Here is a 15869-nt window from a genome sequence, read left to right as displayed (position 1 = left end):
CATCAAATCCAGCGTTTATTGCTTGAAAGAACATTAAAGATTGTTAAAGACCAAGTCCTTCATCTCACAGTGAAGTGTGAGAAAGTAGAAGGGCGTGCCCAAGATCTCAGAGCTTCACTTGAGGGGTTTTCCTGCCACCCAAACTGTCTCTCACTGAAGTTGCTGGGAGGCTAAGGCTCAAGGTTCCCTTCCAATTGTCTTTGCCACATGGACCCTACCTCCCTTGAAAGAAACTGGTTAATAAAAATCCTTGTAAATTGCCATTCAACTATAACCAGGTGTATCTTACTCTGTTTCACAAATACTATAGCTGTAGGAGCTTTTGCAAAGATAAATGAATTTTATTTTAAAATCCTGCTTTCCTAAAATAGTCAACTGTCAGTTATTACTCAACAGAGGACTTGTATTAGATTACCTCTGTGTTTGATTTTTCTGTCCTCCTTTTCACCACTTTTTCTTAATCATTTCACTGCTCGCAAGTACTTGCATCAGAAGGGAAAAGGAAGAGAAAGGGAGGTGAATTGAAATGTAATCCTTTTAACGTGTTTAAAGAAGTCGCAAAATCATGAGATGAATAGCATTGAGCTGATAAATTTTTATGACCTTGTGTGATTTTTTTGATAACTGAATTTCCTTTCTACCTGCAGCCTTCATCAGCCATTTACAGTTCTTGGCTGCAGAGAGATGAGTGGAGGCACTGCCATGAGAATTTAGAACACACATCCTACTGTTTTTCACCTCTGTTCTTTTCTTGTCTTCCCAAGTGTGCACAGGGGCTTGTGCAGCTAGAGATTGGAAGACTCCGAGCTGGTTCCTGGACCTCCTCGAGGAAGACATCACAGAGCAGTCAGGTTGTTGATGGCTTCCCGTTAGACTGGCTCACCTGTCCCAATTGGGAGAAAGTTCCCCATTTCATAAATGATTGTTTGGAAACAATGTGTAATATACAGCATATTCACAACACCAAGTTCGGTGTACTTTAATGTGTTTGAAATAAAAAGTGAAAGGTGGGGTGGGAATTCATTAATCCCTAGATTTTTCTCTCCTTTATTGCCTGCAAATGTTTTCTTAGAACCCCTTTTCTCTCCCACTGTTAGTTCTATATTACCTAGGCATTGCATGTACACAGCTGTGTTTATTTAAAAAAAAGAAAGAAGTAACATCTGGTGGCAATTTGACCCTCATTAGCACAACATTGTTCTATTCTTTCAATTAAATATTGCTATAAAGTTAACTTGTGAATAGCCACTCACACATGCTGAGAGCAATTAATGGTATATTCCTGGGAGAGCAAAGTGGGGGGTTGTTTCTCCTGTGGGAGGGAGGCCTTAGTGGGTGATATTTTGTGGGTTAGCAAACATCTCATGTTTATTTGCAAGGCTGAGGTAAGTGCCACTTTTTTTTCAACGAAGTATATTTCACTGTATTTTTTTTTTCACTGTAGTGGCTGACAAAATCAAGACAGTAGAGGATATGTTAAGTCCCATTTGGTACATAATGAAACTATAGAAACTTACATGTGACCCCCCAATCCCTTTTGTGGGTTATTAGATGGGCCTTTGTCTGAGGTTAAAAGCATGACTTTTGGTCTCCTTCCTAATTTCCTTAAAGCCACTCCAAGGCCTTTGTTTAGATGATGTTCTGATTTTATGGTTAGCACACAGGTGCTTCTGGAATTAAGTTAGCTGCCCCTTTTGCCTCATTGGTGTTAGAAAATGAGTGAAGAAAAAACAACATTGTTCAGATAGGTTCACAGATTAGCTGGCTTCTTTTAGATAATCATCAGAGCAATCAAACCCAATAAACATCATGTTAAGTTTGGAACTTTTTTTTTTTTTTGCATTTCTGGTTTATGTAATGGGCAGCAAATATCATGTGTACTAAGAGACAGTGGTGCATTAGGATTCTAGAGGTCAATAGTTGGTGAGGACTCTGACCAGACTTGTATCAAAAGTGGGAACTTGAGATGCAAAATAGTTGTCTTGGCTTCTTCCTTAATGGGAGATTCAACTTGAGTGATTTCATTGAAGCCCTATTGTACATAGGGGTTAGAATGCAGAATGAAAAACACTGGAGATGAAATTTTTCTTCCTGGAGAGTATGGGAGGGCAACACAGAAGGGGTTCAATTGGGTCTCACTCCAAAAGGAGTTTGATAGATTGAAAAGAGAGAAAAGGTATCCCAGGGCTTCCCTGGTGGTGCAGCGGTTGAGAGTCCGCCTGCCGATGCAGGGGACACAGGTCCGTGCCCCAGTCCGGGAAGATCCCACATGTGCGGAGCACCTGGGCCCATGAGCCATGGCCGCTGAGGCTGCGTGTCCGGAGCCTGTGCTCCGCAACGGGAGAGGCCACAACAGTGAGAGGCCTGCTTACCACAAAAAAAAAAAAAAAAAAAGGTATCCCAGACAGAGGGTGTAGCATAGGCAAAGGCACAAAGGGGTATAAGGAATTCCAGTGTTTAAGAAAATTTTGGACTGACAGGTAAGGTGGTAGGTAGAACTGGATTTCTGTCCTTGAGGAATATATATGTGCATCTTAGTGATGAATAAAGTTTACACTCAGGTTAAATACAAAACTAACAAATTTAGAGGCTCTATTATTAAAGGTCAAAAACCCACCATGACCATTTATCTGTTATGTAAATGTGAGCTGTCGTATTTCAGAAACCTGGGACGAAGTATCAAATACTTTTCTTTAACCTCTTTGCACAGCATTTTTATTTCAGAGGGTAGAAGTTTAATTCAATTTTAAGCAAAGCAGAAAATATATTTTATCCTTACTTTGTCCTTAAAATTATGACCTAGATGATATGAGAGTCTGTACTGATATGTAGCTAATGGGAAGAAGGCTTGTAGCAGGCTGTAAAAAGGAAGTGTCCTCCATCTTCAAGAATTGAATATCAGCCCATGACCCAGATGGAGAAAAAGAGGAACCCATTCCCAAACATTTCCCCTCCAAACCTTTTTAAAGCAGTCAGGACTCTCTAGGGGCACAGATTTCCTTCTGGGCAATTATAAGATAGGGAGACAGATGCCTCCTTTTGAGGGTCTAGGAGAATTTTAACTCGTTGACTTGGCCTAGAGAAAGTGAGTTCATTAAGAGAGATCTTCTAGCCATGGGGCTACCAAGCCTCTTTTTAAAAAAAGTGTCTTCCTACCAACTAGGAAAGAGTATCTTTACTCTGCAGAGGAAAATGTATAATGGTAAAAACACTTGAGAAATCTTTTCCTCAGATAACTGAGGGAGTACTTCCAGGCAAAGTTCATATTTCTAAAGGCCTTGACAAACACAAAGTTCTGAGATTTTGTTTAGGCAAAGGTTATAATATGCTATACTTCCTCATTTCTGAGTAGTTATCTATTATAGCACCATTGATTTAAATCATATCCTTTCAGGAAAAATACAAAAACACTCCTTTATATATATATATATATATATATATATATATATATATATGTATATCCACTGTGAAGTGTACTGATGTCTGTAACTTACTCTGAAATGAATTTCTTTTAAAGGCAAACTGAGTGATGAATAGATATGTAACAAAAAAATAGTAAAATATTAATTGTGGAATCTAGGTGGTGTGTCTACTGTATCATTGAACTTTTCTGTATATTTGAAATTTTTCATATTTAAGGAATGTTAAAATATTAAACAACTTTCATCATACTAAGGAAATGGATCAAATTATAATTTTTCAGGTAATAATTATGGTCTTAGGTTTACCTCAAAATTTTGAGGCAGTTAAAGCATAACCGTGAGAATTTGGTAGAAAAAATTCTTTATTCATTAGTGGTATCATTGTTTTCTGCATTGGAAAGATCCTTCACTGTGCATATGATTTTCGTTGCATATGATTTTCATTGAATAGCCACTAGCCAAACATGACTATACATTATCTAAATTTATTTAAATAAACGTTAGATTTATTTTAAAATGATAGTAATGGACGTATAGCAGATTGAGCTGAATTATTACCAACTCTAGGAAAATCTTTGAGGAAAATATATTTTAATATTCCTAAACTAATATATTCCCCTGATATTTACTGCTTTTTCTTACAGTTCAGGGTTCTTTCTGTTTGATGAAGTTCCTATAAATCTAGATTTTATTATATTTGTTTTAGCAAAATAGATCAGTAATTTAGATAAAAAGAAAATAAATTTTGCCTGTAGTCCCAAATGACACTTAGTGGCATTAACTGATCATATGTAAACACTGTAACAGGCTAGGAAAATATTTCTGATTTCATGTGGAGCACAAAAAGCTTAAATTACTGCACGTTTTCTACCTTGATGATTGAAACCACATATAAAAGCACATACAACGGAGAAAGCAGTGGAGCAAATGTTAAATGGGATTGTTTTGGGTGATAAGAGAGGGAGTGTGAGTAATTTTTGTTTTCTTTTCTGGCCTCCACAGAATTTTCTATTACATGGTTATGGTTACTTCAGTAAGTAAAATAGTAATAATAAATATGAATTTCTAAGACTGACCACTGAGTTTGCTTTTCAGCAGAGTCAGCACAGCAGCCTTCATCCTTCCCTTGCTCCTGTTATCACCAGCCTGCAAAACCTGGTCGGCACAAAAAGAGCTTTGGATCCTTCCCCAAAAAACTCAGGTATTACTTGAGACACACCCTCAGCAAAACGATCCTGTTACCTAATTTAAAAAAAAATTTTTTTTAAATTTTTCTTGGAGTATAGTTGATTTACAATGTTGTGTTAGTTTCAGGTGTACAGCAAAAATATTTTTAAATCTTTGAACATGGCCACATAAGCCCCAAGCTTTCTGAAAGGCCTGTTCTAAAGGAAGGAAAGTCATAGAGATTCGTTTTTGGAATATGCCTTTAACTTTACACATGAAAAAGAGAAAAGCAGAAATCTAAAGTACTTCATAAAGTAAAACCATTTCCAGAGAGAAAATTTTTTAATTACAGGTCCCTCGAGGAAGGTCAGAAGTGCATATCCCATCATGGGTGGGGTGGGGAAGGCATCTTTTTAAGCCTTTCCTTGGGTAAGGTTATCATTGATTAAGGTGGAAAAATGTTCAGTGAAACAAAAATGGCTCACCCTCCAAGCCATTGAATCACCATATTCCAGGCAGCGGCTGCTACAGGCCATCAGCTTTTGTCAGACCAAATGATTATGGCCACATCTATCTCAAACAGAGGGGACTTGTTTAAAATAGAGGACATAGCCCCTGATTGATGGTCACCAGTTTGAATTTTGAGAAAGGGTATAATGCCTGCTTGCCTCAGTATTCCCTCCTGAAAGACCTAGAAAATGATACCATTTTCATGGGACAATATTATATCCTAAATATATTGTCTCTTACTTTTAAAAAGTTAATTTGTTGTTTCTTCATAGGCACAGATGTGGGACTAAGGACCATTGAGATAATCAGGGTAAGTCAGTTATTTTGCTTTTTTTCTAATTTGTGTTGCATAATATGTACATCTTTCCCTCAATACAATATATTGGATTGTTAGTGTGTTCTTTTAAGTTACTGAAGGCAATATATGGTCTATGTAACACAAGCAGTCTTAGGAAAATATAGTAAAGCACATACATGACCACTGTGAACTTTTTGGTGCACCACATTCACTTCATTTTGCGCACTGTGTTTAAGTTTTAAAAAACAAAAAATGGTATCACATTAGACATACTCTTGTAGCTTGTCTTTTTTACTTTAAAGCATGGACTTCTAGCCATGTGAATAACTATTTTTTGACAGCAGATGGTATGATTTTTGTCAGTTACATAGTATTCCATTGTATGAATGTGCTGTAATTTTTCTTAACCAATGTCCTCTTATTAAACGATGAGCATATTTCTCAACTTTCGCCATCTTCTATAGAAAATGTCTTTGTGTTTTCTTTTTGGCTCATATCATGGGTGATTTCTTTAGGATTAATTCTTAGAAATGAATTGTTGAGTCAAAATCCACAATTGTTTAAAGGCTTTTATATATAATGCCAAATTGCCCTCCTGAGAAGATTGTGTAAAATGCATATCATTTCATAAAGTTGTCAAATCCTGATTTTCAGACTCCTGATAATCCTGTGTGATTTATCAGACTCCTGTGTTATATCCAGAATATTGGCAAGCAGTTTTATTTTCCTTATTCTTACCATTAAATTTGGGATTCAAGCAATAGTGAAAAAAATTATGACCTTGTTGTAATCATGGATCAACTTCAGTAAAGTGATATCCAGCTTAGTTCTCTGGACTCAATTATAGCTGTGTTTAAAGACACTGTACCATTTATTAACTCTATGACCTTTGTCAAGTTACTTAACCTCAATTTGCTTATCTGTAGATTGGAGGTGATAACACTTGCCTCACAAGGTAAATCTTGTTGTGTGGATTAAATGAGGTGTAATGCATACAGTATACTTAGCATAGTACCTAGTTCATCATGAATGTCTAGGAATTCATTATTATTAACTACAGCTTTGACTAAATCTGCCTTATTTGTTCCCAGTATCTTTCCACCAGCGTGGTAACTCAAATGTTCCTCGTATGGGGAAGTTAAATGCACCAACATGTGCATAATTATGGATAAATTAAGGAAACATCACAATGGATTTGAACAAAGCCAAATTATTCCATAAATTTCTCCTCATTCCAAGATTTATAACATATCATTTTATGTTTCCTTAGTCATTTCAGCTGCTTGTTTTTACAGGCTTTTATAAAAAGGCCTGCTCCTACTCACCCTGTTCTCCCACATACGGTCCGAGCAGAAACTTCATAATGAAACGCATCTTACCATTTGCATGTAGGGTTTTACTATTGATGCATTCAGAAAATAGAAGCTAGACACAAACACTTTGGAAAACAGAATATTAAAGTAGCTGTCATTTTGTTCTTTTTCCTTTGTCCAACTTTATCGAGGTCAAATTGAAACACACTAACCTGTGTATATTTTTAAGTGATCAGGTAAAACTGCAGAAGCCTTGCAACCCTGTAGGTCCCTTTTCTGCAACCACTCCCCTAACATTTATGTCATTGTTGTCATATGTTTACATCTACATAAATTGAGAACCCCACCAGACAATGGTATCATCTTGGCTTTAAACTGTCCTGCATATTTGAAGAAACTTAACAAGAAATTGATCGCATTTTACTGGTTCTTTGCACGTTGAGTAACTTAGGGGTTTTTCCCAGCCCTGGTGAATGTTATGCTGTGTAGACTCTGAAGAATGCTGGTGTTTATGTTTTAGCAGGCATCCACCCAGTTAGGCTCAGACTGAAAGTTATGTCACCTTTTGTAAGTGGTAGTTCAAAACTCAGTTCAGTTCCCGAGTGTGGGTCTGTCCCTCATCTGCGTGGCTTAGACTGAACCTGAGAATTCTGTGGATGCACTCACAGAGGGACAGGATCCCCTTCTCTGACTCTGTCTACTCTAGTTTTCTTCCTTCCTTCTCCAGCCATCAGGGCTCCTTTTCCTGGTTCCTCTGACCAGAAAGATGGGAGTTAACATCAAAGTTCTAGCAGTTTGCCCCACCTTTACAGCTCCTTGACTGGGACTTGTCTTCAGGACAAAGCTGCCAGGAAAACTACTGGGGGATACACCCTCTGCTGTCGTTTCTCCAAGTTTTGGCTCTCCACCACAATTTCTTTGAGTTTCTTTACTTTTCAGAAGTCTTGGGTAGTTGTACTTTAAATTTTGACAAGAGGTCTTCATTTTCATCAGTAGGAGAAAGATGCTATAGAGTGTACATGCCACCGTGCTGAAACTGGAACTTGTCCTTTATTCTTTTAGTGATTTTTAAAATGTTAACCCTGGGATATAAATGTGGGGGAAACCTGCACAAAGGCCAGAGTCTCTTCACCAGGGTTGGAGTGAACAAACGGCCTCATATCAATCTCAGAGAACATTTTCGATCGCATGTTACTTCTCTCTCCAAACTCTGTACTCACTACAGTGGGTGTCTTCAAAGATCCTTTGTTCTAGCATAGTCCTGCAGCTCTTTCAGAGCCAAGTGTGTTTGTTCACACCCAGAAGAGCATGAGATGTGCAGTAATTTAATTGTAAACACCATATGAGGACATACTTGCCAAGTTCTGCATCAAAATTGGCCACTAAACTCAGCAGTAGCACAGGGTTGTTTTTCCTTGTTTTTTTTGTTTTTACTCCTCCTGTTGCCTTTTACTGAGCCCTTTCTGTGGGCCAGGACTGCACTATATCACCTCATTTAATCCTCAGATCAACACTGTGAGGTAGGTGGTTTTCTTCCCACTTTATGCGTAGGGATGGAAGCTCTAAGACTTAAGGAACTTCTTTAGCACCCCCAGCTAATTAAGTACTCCAGCTAATTAAGAGCTGAAACACTGGTCTTTCTGACTTCAAAGGCGCTATGCTTAACTCCTGTGGTACCGTAGCCTCCTGTATCACGGAGGGATTTTATTCAACAGCTATCTGGGGACAGTCAGGTTGTGGCTCTTTGTTAAACATATAAGCCTTGTTTTCCTTTGTTTTTTAGGAGCTCAGTGATGCCCTTGGAATCAGTATTGCTGGAGGAAAAGGAAGTCCCTTAGGAGATATCCCAATATTTATCGCCATGATTCAGGCCAGCGGTGTGGCCGCACGTACACAGAAGCTTAAAGTAAACAAAGGGGATGGTGAAGGGCTCTCAGCATGTGATGTGGTGGGTGGGAGAGGACGAGGCAGCCAGGGGCACTGTGTTTAAAACTGGAATTCCAGCAGCTATCAGAGACCCACACTGAGGGCAAAATGCATTGGAGAAAGTTTATACCTGAAATTCATTATGTCCCTGAACATATAAAAATAGTATCGTTTGTGTCAAAGCTTCTCAATGAAAGAAGAAATTGCAGCTCATTTGCAAAGCCTCCCATATCATTTTTAGCGCCTCATTCCACCCAAAATTGATTTTCACCTGAGAGATTTGACCTTAGACTCTTCCTTCCAGCAGAAGAATCAACATCCATGGGCTTCCCTGGTGGCACAATGGTTGAGAGTCCACCTGCCGATGCAGGGGACATGGGTTCGTGCCCGGGTCCGGGAAGATCCCACATACCGCGGAGCGGCTGGGCCCGTGAGCCTTGGCTGCTGAACCTGCGCGTCCGGAGCCTGTGCTCCGCAGTGGGAGAGGCCACAACAGTGAGAGGCCCGCATACCACAAAAAAAAAAAAGAATCAACATCCTTATGAATTTTTTTCCCCCATCGCTCCTTAATCTTAACTTAGGTAGAAAAAATAAAGCAGAAAACATTTGGCTTCCTCAGTAGAGCTTTATTGAACAGGTAATTTGTACACCCCACTATTACTGGCAAATGGATGTATGCAACACTACCATTACCAAGGTACAAAAGGCCTTTTAATAATCAAATCTGACCCCTTTCTTGTTTCTCTGATTGGTCTGTATTTGGGGAAAGCCATAAAAATTCCTTATGCTTCTGGAACACGCATACACAATAGAGACACAGAATCTTCACAATAGCCACAAATGGGAAATATGACTTACAAAGAATTTTAAGCATTCTTCTCAAATTTAATTTTTCTTAATGATAGTGATTTTTCTCCCACTTTTGTACCTCCAGGTTGGAGATCGGATTGTCAGCATTAATGGGCAACCTTTGGATGGGCTGTCTCACGCGGACGTGGTTAATCTGCTGAAGAACGCCTACGGGCGCATTATCCTGCAGGTATTGTGATCAATGGAACTCGCAGCTGCGAGAGGCAGATAAGTGGTGTGCAAAAAAGATTGAGCGTCACTGGCAGGAGGCACCACCGTCCAGCAGGGTGCCTGCCGCTGTGAATTATGAAGGTTGAAAGCAAGAAATTATTATTTGTATTCAGAAATTCTTTAATGCCACCCATACAGGCAGTGAACATGATTATATGAAAGCATAACAAGGGGAGAAAAATTACCCTTTGCTTCACATGATAAATCAACAAGGCTTTTAGCTTCTGGTGTTCTTTTGTAAATCAAAGTTTGCAAGGAATAGAAAATGATTTCTTTTCTTACGCCCCAAAACTGTGTCTGAACTGCCCAAGTGCACTCCTTTTAAAGGAAGGGAAAAGTAACAATGCTCTTTCTCCTGTAGCATAAATGATTGCCAACACTGCTAAATGCTCACCACATAGTAGTCATCGACTAAGGCAGACAATCATATTTCAGCTGTGGTCCCCAAGAGTATTGTCCAGAGGCACAGGGAAATATACCAGGAAGTAAAAACGAGGTGTGCTGTTAGTCACCCCTCCTTCGATTTCAGCACTTTGAAGATCTCTGAGATTGATATCGTGTAGTGAGTGAGAGGCAGCGTACTGGCAGCAAGTTTTGTTAGTGAGTTCCCCCCAAAATGTATGATTATAATCACCATACTTCTGCAGGGATAGTATTAAATGGTTTATAGGTTAAAAGAATAAAACCCACCATTTCGTATCTCAGAGAGAGGGCAAGCCAGCCCCTCCAATCATTCTAGCCTTTAAATAATCAGTTCGAATTGAAAAACCATAACTTTAGGGAGGACCAATTTGTGGTGCTTAACTCTCACATCTCAAATGTCTAAGTCCAAAGTGCGGAAACAAACATTTAAGAAAAAGTCAATGGCTTTCAGTACATAGGAAGGGAATCGTAAAGTACTGACAGTGGTTTCAAGGGAGTTTATGTGGTAGGCAACATGTTATTCAGTGATCTGGGTCCCCAAGTTTCTGTTGAACACAAACAGGAACGCTGTGTGGACTGGCTGTAGAGTCGACTTCCTTTGTCATCCTCAGGGGTTACCTCTTGTTCCACCTTCCACTGCTCCGTCATCCTCAGAACCTGCAAATCCTTGCTTTTTCTTGTTTGCAGCCCTTGCTCTTCCTTCGAGTTATGCTGACCCCTAGAGGCCGTACAAGTGCAACTCTTCAATCGCAGAGCTGTGGCCCATTAGTTATACAGAATTTTACCAGGAAGTTATCAAATGATAACTATGTCAAGAAAAAAACAGTGTTTCCCTTAGCAGAATCTAGTATTATTAACATTTTTATATACCAATATAATTTGTTCAGCTCCACCTTCTTCACAAAGAATTGAGAAGACACAGTGTAAAAGTGTAACATTACGTAAAGTACTTTAAGTGGAAATGAACTCATGCTCTCCCATGAAGAATTAACCCTTCATTCAGCCAAATTTGCCACTATTCACATACTTTTGAAGGGATTCCTTATTTTTCCTATTTCTGCATTTTAAGAAAATGACTTTTGGTTTCAGAATGTTCTCGTGTTAATCACATTGGTGGTGTTATTTTGTAACAGGTGCTGTTAAAAACTTAATGGAATCCTTTGGGATTTTGACAGTTGTGATCTACACAACTCTGGGTATGGAGCACATGTGCTCTCAAAGGCTTTAAACACAGAACTCAGGAAATTCTTATGCCCTGCAACAGACGCCTTTCAGTTGCATAGTCGTATTCACTTTAATTAAAACAAAGTGCATGGAATGGTACCAGCAATACAATTATCACAGCTGAGTTGTCAGTAGGTAATCATTTTTATTATCAGGTGAGCCAGCCCATTGTCAGAGTAGTAGAGAAGGTCAGATAGTTGTGTCTGATGATGTGGAAAAGACTTATTGTAGGTGCACATGGGAAGCGGTCAGCAAGTGCTGATGGCACAGGGAAGATTAGGCCTGGGTCAGTGGACTGGAGGGTGCAGAAGGGGAAGAGAGTGGAGGAGACAACTTCTGGAAGCTTCTCCCCATAGTTTAACTTGCTATTGCTAGGTATAGTAAGGAAGTAGATACTTCTGCCCTTAAAGTCTGATGGTTTCTTACTGTCAATTATAGATTGGTCAGTGGGGATTGATTTGGGTATGGGGTCATTTCAGCTGTTCTCAACTATATTTGCTTCTGTAGTCTGATAGTTTGCCTGGTTTAGTGCTTTTGTCTATGAACTACCACAAAACCTTTTTTGGACAAAATCAGGTAACCCAGACTCTCTTCTAGAAAATTTTGTTTTTACCTCTTTCTTTGACAATATAGAAGATAAAAAGAGCACATCAGGGATTTTTGTCACTAAATGAACTTGTGGGGCTTGTTCTGGATCCAAACATTTTAGAATGTAGAATGTGGATGGAGGCAGCACTAACTAAACCAGGGAATATAGGAAGGGCATGTTGGGAGAAAACATTGTATTTTGAGGCATCCAGGTGGAGATATCCAGCAGGCAGAGGAAATGGGCTACCAATACTCGGGGAGACTTCAGTGCCGGAAACAGGATAAATAAAGCCATCTGAGGCTTCTTGGGGTCGACATCCCCACTGCCTGGCACATTATACTTCATAGATATTGGTTGAATAAGTGAATGTAAACAGTGGAGACAAAGACAGAGGATCAAGACTTGGAGTCAGCAGCAACTAGGGAGAGCAGGAGAAGAGAGTCTGAAGTCAGGGAGATTAACTAAGGGTCTGTCTACAAAGTAGTTTGGAGGTCCTTGGGGACACCCTCCAAAACACAAAAAACCTGATGTAAGAGGGCCCAACTGCTGGTTAGGAGAGAGAGATGTGTCATGTTCAAGATAATATAGAGAAAACAGGGACTTCTCTTGTGCACCCTCTTTAGAAAATGGAAGAGAAAAAATAAGACACAGGATTAATTCAGGAGGTCCAATATCCAACAACCAGGAGTTTAAAAAAGAAATGAAATAAATTGAACTTAAGGTTCATTAATCAGTGAGCAAAATAAATAAAAGAAGAATAATACCTGTATACTACATTCTAAAACTTTCAAAGAGAAAAGTATAAGCTACTTACAAAAGAACAAGAGATTCAAATGTCACCTGACTCTTTTTCAGCAATATATTTCTGAGAAAATTACTTTAGGATATACTCCAACAAAAGAGGAAAGTAAGAGAGAGGGAAGCAGGTGGATCCAACGCTAAGGAGCATGGAAGTCCCAGGACAGCTGTGCAGCAGGCAGAGAGAACAACTTGTCCAAATCGGAGCAGGAGAAGAGGGCTCTAAGAGAAACGCCTCTGAATGAAAAAAAGAGGAACAGATAGATTACCTTGTACGTTTAACTGAATTGGAGGTTTAAGATCCAATTAAGTTGGAAAGTTTGGGGCTGAATTAGTGATAAGTATATACAAATTAAACAAAATAAGATCATTATTGACCTTGAGGACAATAAACTTATACCAAAAAAAGAGAGAGAAATGTAATCCTAGTATAGTAGTTGGCTCAGTATGAATAACATTTATATAAACACAAGTCATAATAAGAGTGATAGAACGAAACATTGTGATGCATGAAATATTAGTAGCATGAGAGTTTGCGATGTGTTCATGGAGAGGAAAATATAAGAGAGTTAAATCTTTAAAGTTGAAATAAGAGTTTCGGAAATCATTAAAACTACAAAGGTTTAAGTATATCTAAAGAAACATAAGAAAGAAGTAGAACTTAAAAATATAAAAGTTAAGTGTAAGATTTTGGCCAGCTAAATTTTCATCTGTTGGAATAGGGAGTCTGTTGATGTCATCAAGATGATAAATTTCAAAATAGTTTTGTAAAGTGTATTATGTAGCTTACACCTCTAGAATTGAAAAGAGAAATGTTCAGTGTGTATCTAGGGAATGAGAGTGTTGAATTTTTTTTATCATGTACTGTAATACTTAATTTTTAATCATGTGAACACAAAAGGAAATATACTAGAAAAATCTAATAGAAAAGAACCAGGAGTTAAGAATACAGTTACTAGACCCTAACGGAGAAAAGAATTTTAAGAATAGCACACTTGAGCAGAAGCAAGAACTACAATCCTGCAGCCTGTGGAACAAAAACTACATTCACAGAAAGATACACAAGATGAAAAGGCAGAGGGCTATGTACCAGATGAAGGAACAAGATAAAACCCCAGAAAAACAGCTAAATGAAGTGGAGATAGGCAACCTTCCAGAAAAAGAATTCAGAATAATGAAGTGAAGATGATCCAGGACCTTGGAAAAAGAATGGAGGCAAAGATCAAGAAGATGCAAGAAATGTTTAACAAACACCTAGAAGAATTAAAGAACAAACAAACAGAGATGAACAATACAATAACTGAAATGAAAACTACCCTAGAAGGAATCAATAGAAGAATAATTGAGGCAGAATGGATAAGTGACCTGGAAGACAGAATGGTGGAATTCACTGCTGTGGAACAGAATAAAGAAAAAAGAATGAAAAGAAATGAAGACCGCCTAAGAGACCTCTGGGATAACATTAAATGCAACAACATTCGCATTATAGGGGTCCCAGAAGGAGAAGAGAGAGAGAAAGGACCCAAGAAAATATTTGAAGAGATTGTAGTCGAAAACTTCCCTAACATGGGAAACGAAATAGCCACCCAAGTCCAGGAAGCACAGTGAGTCCCGTACAGGATAAACCCAAAGAGAAACACACCGAGACACATAGTAATCAAATTGGCAAAAATTAAAGACAAAGAAAAATTATCGAAAGCAGCAAGGGAAAAACGACAAATAACATACAAGGGAACTCCCATAAGGTTAACAGCTGATTTCTCAGCAGAAACTCTACAAGCCAGAAGGGAGCGGCATGATATACTTAAAGTGATGAAAGGGAAGAACCTACAACCAAGATTACTCTACCCAGCACGGATCTTATTCAGACTCGATGGAGAAATCAAAAGCTTTACAGACAAATGAAAGCTAAGAGAATGCAGCACCACCAAACCATCTTTACAACAAATGCTAAAGGAACTTCTCTAAGTGGGAAAAACAAGAGAAGAAAAGGACCTACAAAAACAAACCCAAAACAATTAAGAAAATGGTCATAGGAACGTACATATCGATAATTACCTTAAACATGAATGGATTAAATGCTCCAACCAAAAGACACAGGCTTGCTGAATGGATACAAAAACAAGACCCATATACATGCTATCTACAAGAGACCCACTTCAGACCTAGGGACACATACAGACTGAAAGTGAGGGGATGGAAAAAGATATTCCATGCAAATGGAAATCAAAAGAAAGCTGGAGTAGCAATACTCATATCAGATAAAATAGACTTTAAAATAAAGAATGTTACAAGGGACAAGGAAGGTTAGTACATAATGATCAAGGGATCAATCCAAGAAGAAGATATAACAATTATAAATATATATGCACCCAACATAGGAGCATCTCAGTATATAAGGCAACTGCTAACAGCTATAAAAGAGGAAATTGACAGTAACACAATAATAGTGGGGGACTTTAACCACCTCAGTTACACCAATGGACAGATCGTCCACAATAAGAATAAATAAGGAAACAGAAGCTTTAAATGACACAATAGACCAGAGAGATATAATTGATATTTATAGGACATTCCATCCAAAAACAGCAGATTACATTTTCTTCTCAAGTGTGCATGGAACATTCTCCAGGATAGATCACATCTTGGGTCACAAATCAAGCCTCAGTAAATTTAAGAAAACTGAAATCATATCAAGCATCTTTTCTGACCACAATGCTATGAGATTAGAAATCAGTTACAGGGAAGAAATCATAAAAAATCACAAACACATGGAGGCTAAACAATACATTACTAAATAACCAAGAGATCACTGAAGAAATCAAAGAGGGAATCAAAAAATACCTAGAGACAAATGACAGTGAAAACACGACGATCCAAAACCTATGGGTTGCAGCAAAAGCAGTTCTAAGAGGGAAGTTTATAGCTATACAAGCCTACCTCAGGAAACAAGAAAAATCTCAAATAAACAATGTAACCTTACACCTAAAGGAACTAGAGAAAGAAGAACAAACAAAACCCAAAGTTAGCAGAAGGAAAGAAATCATAAAGATCAGAGCAGAAATAAATAGAAACAAAGAAAACAATAGGAAAGATCAATAAAACTAAAAGCTGTTCTT

At 38.3% G+C, this 15869-nt stretch overlaps 1 protein-coding gene across 22 annotated transcripts in view; it reads left to right on the top strand.

Moving 5' to 3' along the window:
- Nucleotides 1-15869, top strand: part of PATJ (PATJ crumbs cell polarity complex component) — a 353800-nt gene that overhangs the window by 319144 nt on the left and 18787 nt on the right. For 17 of the 22 annotated variants that reach the window (XM_022575833.2, XM_089921641.1, XM_089921673.1 and 14 more), the window contains 5 exons: nucleotides 765-851; nucleotides 4518-4623; nucleotides 5372-5409; nucleotides 8494-8616; nucleotides 9571-9675. In XM_022575833.2, the coding sequence (XP_022431541.2) occupies nucleotides 765-851; nucleotides 4518-4623; nucleotides 5372-5409; nucleotides 8494-8616; nucleotides 9571-9675 (459 nt within the window). Of the gene's footprint in view, nucleotides 1-764; nucleotides 852-1444; nucleotides 3436-4517; nucleotides 4624-5371; nucleotides 5410-8493; nucleotides 8617-9570; nucleotides 9676-15869 lie in introns of those variants that run through there. The other 5 variants (XM_089921732.1, XM_022575835.2, XM_089921694.1 and 2 more) reach the window with 5 other exon arrangements.

The sequence above is a fragment of the Delphinapterus leucas genome, chromosome 1, assembly GCF_059928025.1.
Source record: "Delphinapterus leucas isolate spDelLeu-1000000601 "Yukka" chromosome 1, BTC_Dleu_Yukka2, whole genome shotgun sequence".
NCBI lineage: Eukaryota > Metazoa > Chordata > Mammalia > Artiodactyla > Monodontidae > Delphinapterus > Delphinapterus leucas.
This window is presented reverse-complemented; position numbering and strand designations above follow the sequence as displayed.